Raw genomic sequence first — 22,913 nt, forward strand, 5'->3', positions numbered from 1 at the left:
GAGGGGCGTGGGAAAGGGGCTTGGCGCGGCGCGTGAGGTCGCGGGTCCTCGGCCGGTCCTGTGCGGCGGCGGGGCCCTGGGAGGCGGCGGGGGGCCCCTGGGAGGCGGCGGGGGCGGGGGCGGGCCTGGGCGGTGCGGGGCGGGCCTCTGCTGGGGCGGGGGCCATCGAGCTGCCTGGCGTCTGCTGCGCTGCGGTCTTCCCTGCACCCTCTTCCTCGCCGAGGACGGGCAATGCTTCTGTCCTGCCCGCATCCCCATCCCTCATCCCCATCCCCATCACTCCCATCTATCATCATCATCCCTATCTCCATCCTCATCGTCATCCCCATACTTCATCCCCATCCCTCATCCCCATCCCCATCCATCATCCCCATCCCCATCAATCATCATCATCCCTATCTCCATCATCATCCCCATCATCCCCATCCTCATCCATCATCATCATCCCTATCTCCATCCTCATCGTCATCCCCATACTTCATCCCCATCCCCATCATCCCCATCCCCATCCCTCATTCCCATCCCCACCCATCATCATCATCATCCCCATCCCCATCATCCCCATCCATCATCCCCATCCCCATCATCCCCATCCCCATCCATCATCCCCATCATCCCCATCAATCATCATCATCCCTAGCTCCATCATCATCCCCATCCCCATCATCCCCATCCTCATCCATCATCATCATCCCTATCATCTCATCATCATCATCCCCATCCCCATCATCCCCATCCTCATCCATCATCATCATCCCTATCATCTCATCCCCATCATCCCCATCCCCACCTATCATCATCATCCCCATCCCATCATCATCCCCCTCCCCATCATCCTCATCCCCATCATCATCCCCATCCCCACCCATCATCATCATCCCCATCCCCATCATCCGCATCATCATCATCATCCCCATCATCATCCCCATCCTCATCCCCATCCCATCCATCATCATCATCATCCCCATCCCCATCCCCATCCCAAAGGATCACTGGCAGCCCCAGCAGCAATTAATGTATTTACTCTGCTGAGCATCATAGCTTAGCCTAGCTTACCTTAAACATGCTCAGATCGCTCACATTAGCTTACAGTTGGGTAAGATCGTCTAATGCAAAGCCTTTTTTATAGTGAAGTATCGAATAGCTCTTGCAGTTTTTTGAACGTTGTACTGAAAAGCAGGGCGGTAGATAGAGAAGGGTCATGGGTGTGCTGGTTGTTTACCCTCCAGATCACGTGGCTGCCCAGGAGCTGTGGCTGCTGCTTCTGCCCAGCATCAGGAGAGCGTATCTTATCATAGATCAGCATCCTGGGAAAAGGTCAGAATTCAAGATCTGAAGTGTGGTTTCTACCGGATGCATGTCACTTGTATCCTTGTAAAGACAAAAAATTGTAAGTCAGACCTTAACAGGTCGGGGACTGTCTGTATACACACTCGGGAAATTGAGTTCGTCTGCACTCCTCTTCCAGGTTGATGGACTACCCTGTCATTTATTTATTATTTATTTATTTATTATTTATTATTTTTTATTTTTTATTTATTTATTGTTAGAGCACAGAGGGACCAGCCTCCTTTTCCAGGTTGATGGCCTACCCTGTCTTTTATTGATTGATTGATTGATTGATTGTTAGAGCACAGAGGGACCAGCCTGCTTACCCCTTTACTCAGTTTTATAGTCGATTTGATTGTTTGGGATCCTCTCCTTTAAGAGGGTGGGATGTAGTTGCCTTAATTTATTTATTAATTAATTGTTATTATTTTTTAGTTTTTTCAAGGATACACCTTTAGGCCCTTTGTGTTTTGAAGAATTTTACTAGCAATCGTTCGTATGAATCTGATGAATAATAAGTAACAAATATGGGGAAAATATAAAGAATCTAGAGTCTCATAAATTATAATAGTAGGACCAAGTTCATAATTTGTTTTTAACATTTTGTTTATTCATGAGAGACACAGAGAGGCAGAGAGAGAGGCAGGCTCCTCACAAGGAGCCTGATGTGGGACTCGATCCGGTACTCCGGGATCACACCTTGAGCCAAAGGCAGGTGATCAACCGCTGAGCCACCCAGGCATCCCAAGGTTCACAATTTTTAAGTACCTTCTGCCTTTCACATTTGCTTTTGTTTCTGCCCTGAAGTTGTGATTTATGCAGAAGAAAAAAGATTCTTCTTGGTGTCAGGTGGAAAATAAACGTTTCTAAACATGATATCTTCTCTGATAGCTCTCTCCCTCTCTTATTAGTCATTTCTTCTAGATTAGGAATAAGTCTGACTACTTGAATTCACTGTTTTCTGAAAGGTACTTTTGGTTTGAAATCTCTGATACACAGTGACAACAGGAGGAGGAATCCCATACCTTCTACTCCACTTCCTCATGATCCAAACTAAATTCTCACAAAGTGAAGTGTAAAGTTGTAGTCTGGGGTTACCGAATTCAAATGCCCAGAAGGCAAGGATATAAAGTTGAGGAATACGTTAGGGAATAGTGAGACCAGGGCCAAGCCTGAAGTAAATAAATGCCCACCATTAAAGAGCTAAAAGCAAAAACAAAAACCCAACAAAAAGAAAAAAAAAAAAAAAACCAACAAAAACAAAAAGCCAAACCTACCCGGCCGATTTGATGGACAGGCTATGAATTCACTGCCTTGGATACCCTTCCCAAGACTTCACATCTTTAGAAGACAATATACTTTTTGAGCCTGAGTCACTAGGGTATAGGAGAGTAGGCGTGCAAGTAGATTTTCTTGTTGTTCCTCAACATCCAAAGGTCCTTCCTGGTCATGGGTAATGATACTGTATCGTTTACTTGAAAATCGCTAAGGGAACGGATCTTAAAGTTTTCTCACACACACAAAGGAAGTGGCTATGTGAGGTGATGGATGTGTTAACTGACTTTATTGTACTAATAGTTTTGCAATATATCAAATCATGTTGTATACCTTCAACTTAAAGTGTTACATGTTACCTACATATATCAGTAAAAATGGGAAAAGAGAGAAAGGGGGTGGAGATCCAGGATCCAAAACAAAGCAAACAAGTGTCCTCCGTCCCTGCGTGTGTGAGAGAGACAGAGAAGTTACCCATTATGTTAAACTTCGCACTTTACGAGCTAAATGGGGGCAAGTTTCTCTTCCCATATCCCACACAGTCAGATCCTAGATACACAATTGAGAGCAGGGCAAGCAGATTCTTCTGTTCTCTCCCACTTATGCCTAAAGCTTTTGTTCTTAATGAGGTAAGACCCAAAGAGTCCCGGGATTTTTAAGGGCATTACACAGATGACACGCTCAGTGGTGGAGCCAGTGGCAGCATCCACACTGGACTAATTAACATTCTTTGCTATTATCTCGTGGCTTTTGTTTTCCTAGCCTGATTTTCTAGGCTCCCCAAGATTCTTACTCACTAAGACTTCCACGGTTCCTTGAATGCCCCGAGCAGTAATTCCAATAAATTCACTTTTTACTTAAGTTAGGCTTGATTTTAGTGATTGACCACCGAAGACTGTAGTGGGACACGTGGGGCCCCCCTTTATTCATGTTAAAGCACTAATCTCAGTACCTCCGAATGTTACTGTTTTTGGAGCTAGAGCTTTTAAGGAGCCGAGTAAGTTACAATGAGGCAATCAGGGTTGTCCCTAAGTGAACCTAACTGGTGTCTTTATAAGATGAGGAAATTTGGACACACAAAGACATTAGAAATGTCCACACTCAAAGGAAATACCACAGAAGGACACGGCAAGAAAGATGCCTGTAAGCCCAGGAGAGAGGCTTCAGAAGAAACTAGCACCTCCTCTTGGATTTCTAGTTTCCAGAATCACACGGAAATAAATTTCTGTTGGCTAAGCCACCCATCTGTGGTATTTTGTTACGGGAGCTCTAGCAAACCAGTACAGCCCGTGACCGATGAAGGACCCATCTCTGCTGTGGCTGCTGCTGTTGTGAGCAGAGGCAGGACTGCTGGCTCATCTAACTAGGTTCTCGTCATGGAGACAAGAGCAGCCTGGTCATGGAAGTCACCGATGCATTTTTATGAGTCGAGGCGGTACACATTAGAAAGCGTTTTGATTTAAATATTGGATTCTTCAAAAATACTTGTGACACGTAGGCAGTTTCTTTTAAGACATATTTTTTTCTCTCTCCAAAATAACAAACTATCACAAAAGATTTGCCAGTGTTTCAACAGAGCATGTAAAAAATCTCTTTTAACTTGTCAGTTTGAGTTTCAGTTCTGTAAACCTTCACTTCAACCTACACTGTCATAAAATTTTCTTAAATGGTAACTTACGTGGGTGACTTAATCTGTTGCTATTTGAAACGTTGCTTGGTGCCATTCTGGTAATAGTTATTATGGCATTTGTCAAGATATCAAGATGTACAATTTCCAAATATTTTTTGCTTGATTGAAGTTAAAACCATTTCCCATCAATCATGTCATTTCCCTAGTAGTAGCTTTCGGATGGTTTCCCATGCCCCTTTGAATTCAATACTTAAGGATTCTCTGCTTTCCTCAGCCCAATAATATCTATTTTTTATCTGGTTATTTCAATTTATACTCCATTTTAGGCCAACTTTCCATATCCCCTCTGTACCCCACACACTAGACTCTACACTCTTGTGTTTTTCATAAATAGCCTCATGTATGTAACAGAAATGTCTACCTTTCGTCTAGGTACCCTAAATAGAAACTGATGAGTCATCAATTTCTCCTTCAGCTTCCAAATCCAGTCAAGTCCGAATTACTCTGATTTTTTTCTTGCTTGCTTTATTTGTTTGAGAGAAAGAGTACGAGAGAAAGACCTGGGGCAGGGAGGGGCAGCTGGAGAGGGGGAGAAAGCCTCAAGCAGACTCAATGAGTGCAGAGCGTGATGTGGGGCTCGATCCCATGACCTGAGATCATGACCGGAGTTGAAACCAAGAGTGGGATGCTCAACCGACTATGCCACCCATGTGCCCCCTAATTACTGTACCTTTTAAATATTTTTTGGAGCCACCTGGGTCGATTAACCACTCAGTTGGTTAGGTGTCTGCCTTCGGCTGAGCTCATGATCCTGGAGTCCTGGGATGGAGCACCCCCCACCCCCACGTTGGGCTCCCTGCCCGGCAGGGAGTCTGCTTCTGCTTCCCCTCCCTCTCCCCCACTCTTGCTCACTGTCTTTCTCAAATAAATAAAATCTTTAAAACAAATAAATAAATATTTTTAAAATTATGCCCTTCCTACCTTACTACTTTATTTCTAGGCCACATCTCTTGGTTGAGCTATTGCCAAAAACTCATATTTTCGATTTCAATCGTTCTCCTTCATGTGTGTTGTTAAGAAGTTAGTAGATTATTAACATTCTTAGTTAGCAGATCATCAAACAAATGAACTGAGAGGAGCCAAGCAGTAGTGGATAAAATACTTCACGTGACTAAAAATGTCTCATATACATTGCACATAATGAGGATATTCTATGAAATGTAGTCTTCTGTTCAAAACTAATCTCGGCTTTTGTGAAATTAAATGTGTATTTTTGTTATTGCCCAAAAACACCAGAACTCCAGATGTTCGCTACCTGAACACATTTTAGAATAACCTACGTATCTGGATTTGGTGCCAGTTATCCCAGGATGCTAACATCTTTGAAGCGGGTCTTAAGTTTGTCCCTGGAAAGAACTATCAAGTTAAATGCTTGATTTTTCTGTTATGGAAGTTAATTTCTCTTCTATGATACAGTGTTTAAAAGATCACATTTTAGAGTCAGGAATATGTGGGCTAAATCTGATCCCTTCTCCTTTTGTACGTAATTCTAGGCAAATTGCTGAACACCTCTAAACTTCGGTTTCCTTACAAATAAAAGAGAAATGATCCCAGTGTTCGTAGTTTATAAAGCTACTGGACGGATGAAGTGATACAGTGCATCAGCGGGCCTGGCACGTAGTAAGCACAAAATTAGTTTACGTTCCTGTGTAATCCAGGTCACAGCATAAAGAAGTAAGCAATTTAGTGTTGACGCATTACTTTCTAAAGGAACTTCCCCCAAGAAGTATTAGGAGTGTAAAAGTGGCAGATGGGGTGACTAGGGGTGGGAGCTGAGGGGGAAGAAGTCAGAACGTGAGGAGGGGACTTCTGCGTGTCGAGCAGGGCCCACCGATCAGTGATGGTGTTAGGGGGGTTGTATCGGTACCGTGCAGAGCGTGTGGGCAGGGCCGGGACTAATACAGCCAGTTTGGGTTTTACTGAATTTCGGGTACCAGCAGGACTTTCATGTGGAGAAACCCAGCGGCGTGTGGGTATTTGACATACAGCATATTGGAAACTCAGGAGAGACTTTGGAACATATGGGGCGTCAATGGGGATGGACAACTGTGAGGGGGATTATACAGAACAAAACATTAGGATTACAGGGGAACAGCATTAAAAAAGGCAAATACAGAAAAAGCTCAGCAAAGAAAGTGCGAAGAGGTAACTGACAGGGATGCTTAGGGAGAAGAACCTTTCTGGTAGGATATTGTCAACAGGGTAATTTTGAGTCCGGAGTTGGTTGAAAAATACGGCCACTCATTTAGAATTAGGATGACTTGTACCCAGGCATCCAACGTAAGACCTAAAGGTCTGCTATTTATAGACGTTTTAGACTGTCTTGGCCCTTCTTTCTTTGTATATATGGATACTGCCATCTGCTGGTAACCTGCATTTTGTGATTAGGGTCCTGTATTTAGGGTATGGTTGTCCTTGTTCCCTTCCCAGGGTGTATCCTCCCCAATCTGCAAGCGACTGGCTCATTTTCATCTCAGAGGTGTCCGTTGAGATGCCAGTTCCCCCAAACGCCTGTCTGTTAACCGTTCCATCCAAAGGGCTTCCATCCTTCACTCCCTCTCCGTGAGTTAATCTCTGTCTCACCTCTCGTCATTTCTTTAGTCGCAGTTGCCCCAATCTGTAATTACTTTGTGCCTCTGTTTCTCTATTTCGTAATTGCGTGTCTCTTGCCCCAGAATGTAGACTTCATGGGAGTAGGGATCCTAAGTCTCTTGTTTACCACTGGATTAATAGCACCGAACACAACCTGTCTCAGAAGGAACTCAACCCATGCATTTTCTTAAAAAGCAAATGATGGCTGAGAACTAAGGTGAGAGCTGAGAGTCCCTTCCGATTCGCTCTGTAAAAGAGTATTTCGTTTTGGTATTTATCTTATCTATGAAGATGAATTTAGTAGAAGCCTCTGGGTCAAGATGTTTTGAGCATCCAGTTCCACCTGAGGAATTTTCCAGTAATTATGAGGATGTGCTATATGTCACTAAATGCCAAGATTCTGCAAGGAAAGGACAAAATGAATAGGTGAGATTTCTGAAGATAAACATCTTTAATTAAGTCTAGAGACACATTTGTAGGCTTCCTTTCTTCGAGTTCTGATGACACCTCAGCTGCTTGTTATGAAATGTGAATTTGTTGTTTTGTTTTGTTTTTGTTTTTAAGATTTGTACTTATTTATTCATGAGACACACACACACACAGAGGCAGAGACACAGGCAGAGGGAGAAGCAGGCTCCCTGCAGGGAGCCCGATGTGGGACTTGACCCCGGGTCTCCGGGGTCACGCCCTGGGCTGAAGGCAGATGCTCAACCACTGAGCCCCCAGGTGCCCCTGAAGTGTGGATTTATAGTGGTGTAATGGGGGTTGTGGGGACAGGGAATGGGCAGTGTGGAGCAGAGTGTAAATGTTACTAAAGTATTTACTTGTGGTCTGGGCTTGAAATGACTCTTTGTCTTCTTTAATGATGAGTGTTTGCAACATAAAATTTACCTATGTTCCAAAAATTCTACAAGAGAAAGTGTCTTGCCACAATAGGTTATCCCGTAATTCCCAGAGTGGACAAGTAGTGTCACTAGCAGTCACATTTTCTGAATTAAAACGTGGGAAACATGGACAGATTTATTCATATTCTTATGAGGAAATAAAGACAAACACCTAAAATTGAAGCAGTCCCCAAAACATCCATGACACATAGGTGACTAAGATATGGCATCAGTATATGCAGGAGGTGATTGTGTGGTAAAAATGGCTTTTCGCCTGGGGAAGTCAGAGAGAGGAGCTTAGAGGAGATGCTGTTTGGACTCTGAATATGAATTTGCCAAGCAGAGTGGAGAGAGTGGGTATTTCCGCCAGAAGATAGCATGTACAAATTTATGACCGTGTGAAAGTACACGACATTTTTGGAGAATGCCAGTGATTAGGTGAAGATGTGTTAAGACGGGACAGTGACAAGAGATGAAGTTAAAAGCATTTTAGGGTCAGATTTTAAAGGGCCTTATATATCATTTTAAAGGACTTGGACTTTAAGCTGAAGTTATTAGTGAGCCATTCAAGGTTTTTATAGAGATATATGATCTCAGATATATATTTTAGCCAAGATAAATCAGACAAAAGATAAATTAGAAAAGAGACTAGACACAGAGATCAATTATTAGGCTACTGTAGTAGTCTTAGGGAGAAATGATGACAGCCTCTACAGAGAGAGCGATGATGAAGAGAGGAGATAAATGGAGAGTTATTTAGGAGGTACCAACAATGAGGATAAATCTATATCAAAGGCTACGAGAGGAGAGGAGAGGTAGGAATCGAGGATAATTTCATGTTTTCCATCTTGGAAAACTGGGGCGAAGATCTAGAAGAAAGAGCTGAACTGGAAGCCAGGATAGAGGAAAGCAGGCATTGGGTTTTGGTTGAGCTGAATTGGCTTTCTGGTGATGTATGACAGGCAGTGGGCAATGCAAACATGAGTTCTGGAAGAAAGGTCAGAACTAGAATAACGAATCTCAAATAATGACTTGAGATTCAATACAGACAAATATCGCGAACAATATAGATGGCATTCGGATCCGTGGGAATAGTTGAGATCACTGAGAAGGGTGAATGAAGTGAGAAGATAAGAGGACTGAGGTGAGGGCCCTAAGGAGCAGTAACAGTCAAGGAATGCAACGTTCGAGTCTGCGGTCATATAAGAACACGTCCACAAATGAACCGATTCTTTCCAAGAGGTCGAGCCTAACGCCTCTCTCCCTGAGGGTTGAGCTGAGCTTATCAGCTTACTTCCAACAGAGTGAAAATAAAAGCAGCTGGCGACCGGCTCAGGTCCCCACCTCCTCGGGAGCTTTGTGCTATCACTGCTGTCTCTCAATAAGGCTCGCTTTGCTGCTCCCCGCACCCCCACCCCGCACAGAAGGAAAATGTCAGTGTGCAACTTTAGAGACTAGGGTATAAACCATATTGCAGCTTCTCCGTCTGTGTGCCTGTGGGTCTCTGCTTGACCTGGGGAAATTCATCTGCCACGACGTGAAGACACCCAGGCAGCCTACAGGCAGCCTACAGAAACACCCGTGTAAGCAAGGGCCGAGGCCTGTCGCAAACAGCCAGTGAGGAATGGAGAGCTCTGTAAAAATCTGGAGAGGAACTGAGGACTTCTGCCAACAGCCACGTGGATGAAGTATCATGGAAAAGGACCCTCCAGCCCCACTCAGTCCTTCGGATGACTGTAGCCCCAGTCAACGTCTTAACTGCACCTCATCACAGGGCCTGAGCCAGAATGCCCCTGTCCCACTGCCCCAAGCTGCTCCTGAGCTCCTGACACTTGGAGTTTATGGGTGTTTGTTGTTTGGAGCTTCTAAGTTTTAGGGGAGATTTGTTACACAGGAATAGATAACTAACACGAAAACATTGAAGAAAGAAGGACAAGGAGTTGTCAGAGAGGTGGGAGGAAAACAAGGAAAGAACAGCATTGAGAAAACCAAGAGGAGAGTTTTTAGGAGGAGGGGTTGTGTCTAATGTAATAGGTGAAAGTACTATGATTGGAAAGGACCTTTGGTTCTGGTTAGGAGGGCATTGATCTAAGTGAGGTGCATTTTAGTAAAGTTTATGGTAATGCATGCCACACAGAAACATCAGTTAGAAAATGGAAATAATGAATATAAATGACATCCGAAGGTTATTGGCAGTAAAAGAAAAAAATGAAGATTGAGGGAATGACAAAAACAAGGAAAGATCTGTCCAGGGTAGTGGGGAAGCTTGAATGGGTAGATTGAGAGGTCAAAGATAGCCTAGATGCAGCAATTATCTTATTTTTTAAAACATTTTATTTGATAGCACAAGCAGGGGGAAGCGCAGAAGGAGAGGGACTAGGATACTCTCCACTGGGTGGGGAGCCCTATGTGGGCCTCGATGTGGGACTTGACCCCAAGACCCTGAGATCGTGACCCAAGCTGGTCAGACACTTCACTGACTGAGGAGGCACCCAGGTGCCCCTAGCTGTAGCAATTATAGGTGAATTAGCATCAAGGAGGCTGAATACGATTTCACAGAAAACATAGGAAGAAATGCTTTCCTTGGAAAGGTTGGGAAAATACTAGTCTTTATAAAATAAGAGGAAATGCAGTATGGGTGGATACAAATAAAGGTATTTGGAGGGAAAGGTAAAAACAAGTTAGGTCACCCCCCCCCCCCCCGTAGTCTATTTAAAAGCCATTGGCGAAAAGTAAGGAGAGCAGGGGGGAGCGGCAGGTGACTTACGGCCTCCCTGGGAAGCAGTCTGTACCCATTCCTGCTCAGTCTCTCCTCCTTGATCTCTCTCTTTCCCTCCAGCTCGGCTACTGTTGAGGACTGCTGGAGAAAATCATGCTCCTTGGTGTTCTTCATGTGTTTAAAATACGTCCTTTCCTGTATGTTCTTGTGAGGCAAGGGTTTTTCTTTAAATGGAGTATGTTATGTAACTTCCATTAGAGGAGGAACATGCCAGTCGCAGAGTAGGGCCCACGAAGGACGAGCTGATTGACTCTCTGCTGGCTTACTGAAGGCCACGGCCCAGTTGTCTGTGCCGCTCTCTGACTCCTACTTGTTACTGACGACGAATGGCTTAGTAAATCAGTTTATTGTCTGATTTACCTGCAGGTTTTTTTTTTTTTTTTCTAAACCGACTACAAAAAACGCTCAAGTAAATTGGAGGGAGAATTGGGACATATTAATTCAAATGTCAAGTGCAAACGAAACGCAAAGATACACGGAGCACATGGTCTCCTTCAGTAAATGGTCCCCTTTCTGTATTGAGAGGCAAAGGTAGGTGAGCACATACAGGTTTGAAAAGGCCATTATGTGACAGAAGACACAATAAATGCAAGCTTTATTTCATGGCTTTGATCAAGTTATTAATTTCCTATGAAAATGCAACTGATCCTCCAAATGGAATATTAAAAAATATATTAAAAAATACGGAAATGTTTGGACATTTACATGTGAATTCAATGTGTAATTCGCGTTTCATTGCCATATGTCAAGGCTAAAAATAAAAATCACTTTTTTTTGCCAGTTAAATGGAAAGTGGGTTTTTAAGTTGCTGTAATTTGAAAATTAGTCTTGGTGCTTGTGGTCTGATAGCCCTGCTTGGATAGCTGTAAGAATTGTACACTGTTCTAAGCACTTGCAGAATACTTTTACTTACATTACCTAGTATGAGCTAATAAAAAATCTGTTTTTAAAGATATAGTTTTCAAGTAAGAAATTTAGGCTTATATAAAACATATGAGTTGTCTAGAGTCACTTGTTTAAGTCAAAGATCCAGAAACCCTCTTCTTCAAAGTCTAGGCTCTTAAGTAATTAGGCAGCACAGGTTTTGCTGGTCCTCAGTTTTCAGTTCAACCAGCGTTCATTGAGAACCCCCACATACTGTGCTTTATCTTGGTGAAGTTGGTTTTCAAAAATGATTAAATTATAAATCTAATTTTTATTTTGTGCTTTTTTTTTTTAAAGATTTTATTTGTTCATGAGAGACACAGAGAGGCAGAGATGCAGGCAAAGGGAGAAGCAGTCTCCCTGCAGGAAGCCCGATGCGGGACTCGATCCTCGGACCCTGTGATCACAACCTGAGCCGAAGGCAGACGCTCAACCCCTGAGCCACCCAAGTGTCCCTCATTTGGTGCTTTTATTTATTTTTAATTTTTATTTATTTATGATAGTCACAGAGAGAGAGAGAGACAGAGAGAGAGAGAGAGACAGAGACATAGGCAGAAGGAGAAGCAGGCTCTGTGCACCGGGAGCCCAACGTAGGATTCGATCCCGGGTCTCCAGGATTGTGCCCTAGGCCAAAGGCAGGTGCCAAACCACTGCACCACCCAGGGATCCCATCATTTGGTGCTTTTAAACTAACTTAGAAAATCACATATCTCTCTGTTCATGGAGTTTAATTTCTTACAAAAATACTTGTGTATTACCCTGGTAGTCAATTTTTCTGATTTCAGTTTAGTAAATCCCTTAATATTGAAAGAAATAACCAACAAGAAAAATCTCAATACACGAACCTTACACCTAAAGGACCTAGAAAAAGAACAACAAATGAAGCCTAAAGCCAGCAGAAGGGAAATAATAAAAATTAGAGCAAAAATAAATGATACAGAGACAAACAAACAAATACCCAATAGAATAGATCAATGAAATCAGGAGCGGCTTCTTTGAAAAAATTAATATAATTGGTAAGCCCCTAGCCAGGCTCATTAAAAAGAAAAGAGAAAGTACCCAAATAAAATAATTAATGAAAGAGGAGAGATCACAACCAACACCATAGAAATACAAACAGTATGATAAGAGGATATTATTAAAAATTATATACAAATTGGGCAATCTGGAAGAAATGGATAAATTCCTAAAAACATATAAACTACTAAAGCTGAATAGGAAGGAAATAGAAAATTTGAGCAGACCCATAACCAACAAAGAAATGGAAGCAGTAATCAAAAATCTCCCAACAAACAAAAGTCCAGGGTGGATGGCTTCCCAGGAGAATTCCACCAAACTTTTAAGAAGGGTTTATACCTACTCTTCTCAAACTATTCCAAAATATAGAAAAGGAAGGAAAACTTCCAAAGTCATACTATGAGGCCAGCATTACCTTGATCCCAAAACTGGACAAAGACTCCACCAAAAAGGAGAACTACAGGGTAATATCCCTGATGAACAAGATGCAGAAATTCTCAACAAAATACCAGGAAATAAAACCCAATGGTGCATTAAAAGAAATATTCACCACAATCGCGTGGGATTTATTCCTGGGCTGCAAGGGTGGTTCAATATTTGCACATCAATCAACATACATCACATTAATAAGAGAGGACAAGAACCGTATGATCCTCTCAATAGATGCAGAAAAAGCATTTGACAAAGTATAGCATCCATTTTTGATAAAAAAAAAAACCTCAACAATGGTTTGGAGGGAACATACCTCAATATAATAAGGGCTATATAGAAGAGACCCATAGCTAATGTCATCCTGAATGGGGAAAACCTGAGAGCTTTTTTTTTTTTAAGGTCAGAAACAAGACAGGGACGTCCACTCTCAACACTGTTATTTAACATAGTACTGGAAGCCCTAGCTACAGCAATCAAAAAGTAAAAGAAAGAAAAAGCATCCAAATCAGCAAGGAAGAAGTCAAACTATCACTATTTGCAGACGACATGATACTCCATGTAGAAAACCTGGAAGACTCCACCAAAAAAATTTTCTAGAACTGATAACAGGAATTTAGTAAAGCCAGAGGGTACAAAATCAATGTATAGAACTCTGTGGCATTTCTATACACCAATAATGAAGTAGCAGAAAGAGAAACCAAGGAATAGATCCCATTTACAATCACACCAAAACTCATAGGGTACCTAGGAGTAAACCTCACAAAGAGGTAAAAGATCTGTACTCTGAAAACTATGAAACACTGATGAAAAACACTGAGGATGACACAAAGAATTGGAGAAACATTCCGTGCTCGTGGATTGGAAGAACAAATACTGTTAGAATGTCTATATGACCCAAAACAATCTACACATTCAGTGCAATCCCTACCAAAGTACCACCAGCATGTTTCACAGAGCTAGAACAAACAATCCTAAATTTGTATGGAACCAAAGACCCGAAGAGCCAAAGCAATCTTGAAAAACAAAAGCAAACCTGGGGGCATCACAATGCCTGGCTTTAAGCTGTACTACAGAGCTGTGATCATCAAGACAGTATGGTCCTGGCACAAAAACAGACACAGAGATCAATGGAACAGAACAGAGAACCCAGAAATGGACCCACAACTTTATGGTCACCCCATCTTCAACAAGGCAGGAAAGAATAGCCAGTGGAAAAAAGACACTCTCTTCAACAAATGATGCTGGGAAAACTGGACAGCAACATGCAAAAGAATGAAACTGGACCACTCTCTTACACTACAGACAAAAATAAATCAAAATTGGTGGAAAACATAAATGTGAGATAGGAAACCATCAAAATTCTGGAGAACACAGGCAGTAACCTCTTTGACATGGGCTGTAGCAACTTCTTTCTAGATATGTCTCCCGCGGCAAGGGAAACAAAAGCAAAAATAAATTATTGAGACTTCACCAAGACAAACAGCATCTGCACAGTGAAGGAAACAATCAACAAAACTAAAAGGCAACCTTTGGAATGAGAGAAGATATATGCAAATGATACATATTATGAAGGATCAGTATCCAAAATCTATAAAGACCTTGTCAAACTCAACACCTGAAAACCAAATAACCCAGTTAAAAAATGGGCAGAAGACATGAATAAACATTTTTCCAAAGAAGACATTGGGACGGGTAATAGACACATGCAAAGAGGCTCAACATCACTCATCATCAGGGAAATGCAAATCAAAACCATAGTGAGATGTCACCTCACACCTGTCAGAATGGCTACAATTAACAACATAGGAAACAACAGATGTTGGAGAGGATGTGGAGAAAGGGGATCGCTCATACAGTATTGGTGGGAATGCAAGCTGGTGGTGCAGCCACTCTGGAAAACAGTGTGGAGGTTCCTCAAAAAGTTAAAAATAGAGCTACCCTATGATCCAGCAATCATACTACGAGGTGTTTAGGAGACAAAAATACTGATTTGAAGGGATACCTGCACTCCGATGTTTACTGCAGCATTATTACCAACAGCCAAATTACGGAAAGAGCCCAAACGTCCATCTACTGATGAATGGATGAAGAAGAGGCGGTTTATACACACAATGGAATATTACTCAGTCATTAAAAAGAATGAAATCCTGCCATGTGCAATGATATGGGTGGAGCTAGAGGGTATTATGCTAAATCAAATAAAACAGAGAAAGACAACATGATTTCACTCATACGTGGAATTTAAGAAATAAAACAGATGAACAAGAGGAAGGGAAGGAAAAATAAGATAAAAATGGAGAGGGAAGCAAACCATAAGAGACTCAGCTACAGAGAACAAATGGAGGGGTGTGTAGGGGAGGTGAGGGGAGGGATGGGCTGGATGAGTGATGGGCATTGAGGGGGGCACTTGTGATAAGGACTGGGTGTTGTAAGGGATGAGTCACCAGATTCTACACCTGAAACTAATGGTACACTGTGTGTCAACTAACTGGAATTAAAATACAAACTAAAATAAAATAAGCATTTGGAAAATTTATATAACTAATTGAACTGATGTACTTCAAAAGAACAGCACGTGAATTAACAAGATCATATGTGCGTAAAATACCCATTAAAAATGCAAGGTGTGTCATTTTAATGTAACAGAGTAAGAAGATTGATTGACATAGCTTGATTTCACATTGTAACTGACCTTTTAAAAAAACTACCATTTGTTGAGTCATGGTGTATTATCAAATAATGTTTCTCCCAATGATTTTTAAAAATATTACAGTTTCTTCTCTTTTCTAGCAGAATATCTGTATGAGATGGATTTTCATCATATATTTTAATCATAAAGCAGATATGAATACCCAAGCATCTCCTATTGATAGATGTTAAAGGAATTTGCAAAGATACTACTCTTTCTATGAATTTTTTGTCTGGAAAATATTATTTTTAATAAAAATATGTTATTTATGTTAACACATAAGACGTGTATTGTTGTTTTATTTGATTTACTTTTTAAAGATTTACTTATTTATTTGAGAGGGAGAGAGAGAGCGAGAGAGAGAGAGCAGAGAGGGGGCCAAGGGAGAAGTAGAGAGACAATGTCAAGCAGACTCCACGCTGAGTGAGGAGCCTGACATAGGACTTGATCCTACAAACCTGAGAGGAGGACCTGAGCTGAAATCAAGAGTGATCTGAGGGTCCTAGGATCTAGCCCCACCCTGCCCCAGTGAGGCACCACACTGAGCGGGGGATTTTCTTGGGGAGTCTCTCTCTCCCTCTGCCTCTGCTCACAACCTGAGCCAAAACCAAGAGTGAGCCACTTACGCTATGGAGCCACCTAGGCACCCCTATTTTTACTTTAAAATGAGTGGCTATGGGGGCATGTGGGTGGCGCTGTCAGGTGATCAACCCACTCTCGATGATCCACAGTCTAGTCCCTGGTGGTACCCTCAAGAACTGGCAAGACGTCTGAGGAGAGTCACTGTGTGGTGCTTCTAGAGAGACCCGGTCCATGGCAATGGGACTCCCAGCTTGGACAAAGATTCCAGAGCTCACGATTGACATGGAATGAGCAGAGTTGTCTGCCTTCAGGAACCAAGTGACCTTGGAAGACGTCACAGGGGAATATAGCAAAGGAAGATGAGAGGATGCTTGTGACTCTTAAGGACCTAGGAAGAACTTCCTGCTAGTTCATGGGATGGGGACTTGGAGATAGAATTAATTTGATTTATAAGAAATAATGGAATTTGACATTTCTTGCAAATGTGTTTATAGTTGGAAATACAGTATATGCTGACTATGTCAGTGAGAGTTCTCCAATGAAATGTGTGTGTGAGTGTGTGTGTATTTATTATAAGGAGTTGGCTTGTGTAATTTTGGGAGCTAGCATGCCTGAAATTTGTAGGGCAGGCGGGCAGGCGGGCAGGCTATAAACTCAAGCAATAGTTGCAGTCTTGTTACCAACTTGAGCCAAAATTCCTTCTCCTCTGGAAAACTTTAGTTTTGCTCCATAAATCTTTTATCCTTACAATTACTGCGCATTTGTTTTTGTCGTCATTGACAAAAAAAAAAAAAAAAAAAAAAAAAAGGTTATTGAGATGTCCTTAAGGGAAAAGCAGAGAAAATAAAAATATCAAGTACTTTTCTAGAGCCAATTACAAGTCTAGTGTAAATTAGTCCTTAAAAAGAGATTAATTCTTAGAAATAAGCACCAACAAAACACACTTTTTTCTTCTCCATTTTAAAGAGACCTCTGTGACTCTTTCACGTGTGATAGATCTGATTTAGTCCCATTCTTCTTATTCCCTCAATATTTTGAGAAAGCACTAGTAATCGTTGGCATTTGAACAGCTTTTTATCAATCAGGAAAAATAATTTGTATATAATAAGAAGATACCTTAGTATATTGGAATGAAGATGGAAGTAAAAATCATATGGATTAATTGGTGTTTCAAAGGATCATAAATAGGTTGTTTATGGTGCTTTTCCTCCTACAGCCTGCCCAAGGTCCTTTTGTTCTTTATAATAAGGCAAAAAAAAGTTTAATCAATAGAAATGAGCTTGATTCCAAGATAAGAGTTAACCTTGGATTTGAATGATTCTATTGATTCGGCTTTATGAACCATGAGGCAGGATTGCATCTAAGGATTGGGGTGTACTTTAGTTTAAAATGAGTGCTCCTTAAGTTGTTGGCAAATACACTCCAATTGCCAATAAACTTGGCTGAGACAGGCTCAAACAATAGCTAAGCTCATACAGAGATAACTCAGATAAATATAGGAGTCGAGAAATGTTCACTTTTAAAAACCTTTCTACACTATAATTATCAAAGTAAATATCACCAGTAATGAGAAGTGAAGCTAACCAAAACACCTCAAGGGTATTCATGACCTTCAATGTGGAAAACTGGGATGTATTTTTATTTTTTATTTTTTTTCTTTCTCGTGAACTACATTCTTCTTTTTACCTCCTCCCACTTTCTTCTTTTTCTACAAATCTACAACATCAGCTTCACCCAGAGGAAAGCCCTCCTCCTCACACTACGGGTGAGGGGAGGGGTAGACCCAAACTCTTGTGACCTCCTCACACATAGTCCTCTCCTTCCCCCATCTCCATTGGGTCAGCCGTCTAACACATCAGCTTATTGCAGATGGATAAGAAGTTTACCAGTTTACCATTAGTGATAATGTTTGTCTTCAATGTTTTAATTAAGATAAATTAGATAGTATACTTTTACTGTTTTCTTGCTTTTTTAAGGATTAAGACAGTTGAAGGGGAGATAAAGAGCTTTTCCTGAGTATACTGGGTTTCTATTTTATTTTATTTTATTTTTTATTTTATTATTTTATTTTATTTTATTTATTTTATAATTTTATTTTATTTTTTAATTTAATTTAATTTAATTTAATTTAATTTGCTGGGTTTCGATTACTTTTTAACTGAAAATAATCTTCGTGCCCAAGTGGCCCATCATGGGGCAGCCTGCCATTGGCCTCGACAGTGTAGACGTGAGGTCATTACTCTACTGTAGGGTCTATTCTGTAACAGAAGTCTGCAAAGTGTTCTGAAAACTCTGGTGCCAGGAACAATGATCTCTATCTTAGGGTGACAAGAAATGTAATAGGATACGAAAGCAGGTGTTCTTGTATTCGGAAACGTGTTGACATAGTAAAAAGTAATTCAAGAAAGGAAAGTCTCTTATAAAAATTATAAAAGTCTCTTATAAAAAAGCCGAAAAACAGAGATAGTGGGAAAAACAGATCCATTGGCCTGAAACCAGCAGACACTGGGGAGCTATGACAAGAAAGGGATGGATAAGTCCATGTATTTTAATAACACGCAAATGGGAGACACCGAGGAGTGGGTCTAACACCATCTCAGGGCAAGAGGTGAAAGAAGGCAAGGAAGAGAGGAGCTTCTATTTTTTGGTATGAGTGTGTGTATCTAAACCTACGTACCTGAGAACTTTTTTTGCAAGCCTGTATCTTCACTCACGGACTCTGATGAAATCAGTGGAGACAATAAATCACAAGATTGCCACCCAACGTCGTCGTACTTGTTCTGCTCATTGGCCTCATGGAACAAAAGAAACGAACTGGAAAGAACAACTTGGAAGCTCTTCAGGAGGTCAACTCAAGGTGATGGGAAAGAGTCTCAGGACAGGTGACCTTTTGGCGGGCGCAGGAGCGGTGGCAAATTCATCCCAGGAAAAGCAAAGCGTGTGTATGCACAGGCTCGAGAATATAGAAAGATTATGGGGAGTCCGATGAACAGTAAGTGGGCTGGAGAGGCTTAGTCGTCGGGGAGGCTCCGGGCCAGAGTCCTCTCCCCGGGCCACCGTCCTGTGCGCTCGCCTGCAGCTGGAAGAAGTGCGGGTCGAGACTGAGCTACAACCTTTGGGAGTTCAAGGCAGCGGAGGGAAAGGTCGCTGATGCCAGATGAGCTTCCAAATCCTTGGACCTTCCATTCAGAGGCCTCGCTGTAGGCCCCACGTCCTCCGGATTGGTTTCACCTCCCCACCTACCCTGGGTTTCTCCTAAGGAGCACATATTTGCATCCAACAGGAGAAGTCCAGTGACCTCAAGTGCCCAACCAGCACTCAGTGATGAAGAAAAAGAAGGTGTCTCTGCTTTAAATTTAAACTAGCTCTGGGGTGGGGGCTACCACAATTTACGCAGCAGCACAGCTCTGTGGACAGGTTTGTATTAGACTTCATACCGCTTTCTGGTATTTATTCCTATTTCCATGCGTCTGTTATGATAAAATGCACGCAACAGTAAGGTCATAGTCGAGTGTGCTACAGTGGAGTTAAGGTTTTCACCGCCGGTTTTGACTTCTCGTAAAGAGTGTGTCCTTGGTGAAAAAAGAGAAAGACTTGTTATTACTAATATCACTATTATTCATACGATCGTAACACAAAAAGTACAAGAAAAAAAATGGCTTGAGGTATATAGTGTATTAGTTTTCCAATGTCGCATGTTAAATTCCTGCAGACCTTGTAGTTTCACAGGACGATATTTGTGACCATGCAGCTTCTGTGGGTCGGGGTCCAGGCGCCGCTCTGGGGCGTCCTCTCTCTCAGAGGCTGGGGAGGCTGCAGGTGAGCTGCCCATGGAGCTGCGGCTCACCCGAGGTTTGGTGGACCCCCAGACCCTGGCTGTTGGCAGCACTCTGCTCCTCGCAGCTGAAGATCTGAATCCCCAGCCCTAGAGACCCCTGCCCTCTCCCGCCACGTGGCTCCATCCACAACATACCAGTTGGCTTCTAGGCCAGTAGGATAGTGTCTGCTGCTACTTTGAGTCTCTTTGAAAGGCTCTTCTGATTAGGGCAGGCCCACCCAGAATAATCTCCCTTTTGATTAACTCAAGGTCCACCAATCGAGGATCTTAACTATACCTGCAACACCCCTTCATTTTTGTTTCTGAACTGTGCCTTGATCGAAAGAATGATACCTCATCATCTCTGCAAGGCCTACACTCAAGGGGAGGGGATTATACGAGGATGTGGGTCGTTGGCAGTCATCTTAAAATTCTGCCCATCAATCACACCTATCAATCTTAAATCACAAATCTTTTTCCCGTTTTCACAAGTGCACTTGATCTTAGCCAAAAGGCCGAGAAGTGATCCCCGGTTTCACAAGTGAACTAAGAATTTTTGTTAATGCCTTTACAGTAATATCTAAGGCTTAGATGCTGTCATAGGACTGCCTGACAAGACTCTAACCCAAGCCATAAATATGAACCACATCTGTGGTTTTTAATAGCCACCTAAAGAAAAAATAAAGAGAGACAAGTGAGGTTAATTGTTTAAAGATTTTATTTATTTATTTGAATGAGAGAGAGAGAGAGAGAGAACACAAGCAGGGGGGGGTGGGGGGGAGAAGCAGACTCCGCGCTTAGCAGAGAGCCCAGTGAGGGACTCAATCACAAGACCCTGGGATCATGACCCAAGCCAAAGGGAGACGCTTCACCCACCAAGACACCCAGACACCTGCAAAATTAATTTTAATATTATTTTACCAACATATTCAAGATATTATCAACATGTAATCAACTTGGAGCATTACCAGTGAGATATTATACATTTTTTTTCATAATAAGTCTTGAAACATCACGTCTCAATTTGGGGTGGCCACATTCCAAGTGCTGAATAGTCCCGGGGGAGGGGGGGGGCTAGTGGCTGCTCTCTGGGAAGCACAGGCTCTTATTTGCCTTTTCAACAACATCCACCAGATGTCACAATGAGTTTACAACTCTAAGCCAGAGGCGCCAACAAATTTCTTCCCTCTTGGTGACAGTTGTTGGAATTCTATTTGTCGTGACATATTTTTTGCTTCCTGCACATTTTTAATTTCACCTGAGGTTTTTGCCTAATTAAGAAATCAAGCAATAGGGATTTTACCACTTAAGCAATGAGCGCAAGTTCAAATCATTTGTATATCAGACCCACCGTCCCTTACTTTTTCTATAATCTCATCCTAGATGATCTGACTGGTGAGAGTTAAACATTATGAATTACATGCACATGCATTACCTAACAAGATAATAACAATTGCTTTGAAGTTAGATCATATCAAATGCCCAAGCAATTTTCACAACCTCAGAAGCAATTAAGTGGTGTTCTTTTTACTTTCTCTAATTGTCTAATAGAACACATTAAAAACAGAAAACCAAAGTTTTAAAGAGTCACAAAATGTTCTTTTATTTTCATACCATTACTGCAATTTCCTAATTGCCAACAAAGATTTCTACTGCTCACACACGTAGTGAACCCCCCTTATTAACACTTACTACTTTGAAAAGCAGAATCACTTAAGAATTTTAATTTAGTTATTTGTAGGTTGTTATGAGATTCCTTTATAAATGAAGGATAAATGGCTTTGTTTTAATATTCTGTTTTTAATTTTTGTGGTATTGCTCTTTCAACATTTTCTAGGTAAAACTAAATATTTAGAGATGGAGGCATCTCAAATACTTTCTCCTCAACTTTTAGAAAATTGTAATTAATATTAAAAATATAAACATGCAATCATGAATGCACGATCACGCAGAAGCCATCACGAGTGATAGGAAGATTACATTATTTTTATCATTTACTTCTATAAAATGAATTTATTTACCTATACTGTAGCTTTATCCTAATAATTAAGCTTTCTCTTTGCCCTATTAGTCTTAGCTGTATGATGTCCATAAAATAAAAACAAATCTGATTCTACATATATATATACACAGAGAGAGAAACAATAATTATTCATCTCTTGATTCACATTATCAACTAGCTTCAGTAGAACTGAATCAGCCTTGGCAACTCGCTGACATATGAAGGAGAGAAGTGTTGTAATCGTAACTACATGACAGGTTGGAAGAATGAGCACTGGGTGTTATACTATATGTTGGCCAATTGAGTTTAAATTTTTAAAAAAGTGAAATTAATTAATTAAAAAAAGAAGAGTCACAAGTGGAGTTGTTCAAGTAGTATTTTTATTCATTTATAAAAAGATTCACTTATTTTAGAGAGAGAGAGAGAGAGAGAGCGCCTGAGTGGGAAGGGCAGAGGCAGAAGGAGAGAGAATCTCAGGCCAACTCCACACCGAGCACAGAGCTCGAGATGAGGATTGATCTCACTACACAGAGATCAGGACCTGAGCTGGAACCAAGACTCTGATACTTAGCCGACTGCCCCCTACCAGGTGCCCCTCAAGGAGTATTTTATTTTATTTTATTTTAAATATTTTATTTATGTACTTGAGAGAGAGGGAGAGAGGGAGGACCAGGGGAAGGGGCAGAGGGAGAAGCAGACTCCCCGCTAAGCAGGGGCCCCGACCTGGGGCTCCATCCCAGGACCTGGGGACCATGACCTGAGACGAAGGCAGGTGCTTCACCGACTGAGCCCCCCAGGTACCCCTCCAGTAATATTTTAAGTAGAAACAAAGTTTAAGGTTAGGATAATATACATTTTTTTCCTTTTGTTTGGATAAACCTCTTTGAACACATTCAGGGAA

At 41.6% G+C, this 22,913-nt stretch overlaps 1 protein-coding gene across 10 annotated transcripts in view; it reads left to right on the forward strand.

Annotated features, from left to right (window-relative positions):
* Positions 1 to 176: 176 nt before the first annotated feature.
* Positions 177 to 22,913, forward strand: part of LOC144304964 (uncharacterized) — a 50,321-nt gene continuing 27,584 nt past the window's right edge. For 5 of the 10 annotated variants that reach the window (XM_077883643.1, XM_077883644.1, XM_077883651.1 and 2 more), the window contains exons 1-3: positions 177 to 2,068; positions 5,788 to 5,914; positions 10,610 to 10,701. In XM_077883643.1, coding sequence (XP_077739769.1) covers positions 232 to 1,032 — 801 coding nt within the window. In that variant the 5' untranslated portion in view covers positions 177 to 231 and the 3' untranslated portion in view covers positions 1,033 to 2,068; positions 5,788 to 5,914; positions 10,610 to 10,701. Of the gene's footprint in view, positions 2,069 to 5,787; positions 5,915 to 6,724; positions 6,857 to 6,969; positions 7,104 to 10,609; positions 10,702 to 22,913 lie in introns of all 10 variants that reach the window. The other 5 variants (XM_077883645.1, XM_077883648.1, XM_077883650.1 and 2 more) reach the window with 5 other exon arrangements.

This window comes from Canis aureus, chromosome 34 (assembly GCF_053574225.1).
Source record: "Canis aureus isolate CA01 chromosome 34, VMU_Caureus_v.1.0, whole genome shotgun sequence".
NCBI classification, from domain to species: Eukaryota; Metazoa; Chordata; class Mammalia; order Carnivora; family Canidae; genus Canis; species Canis aureus.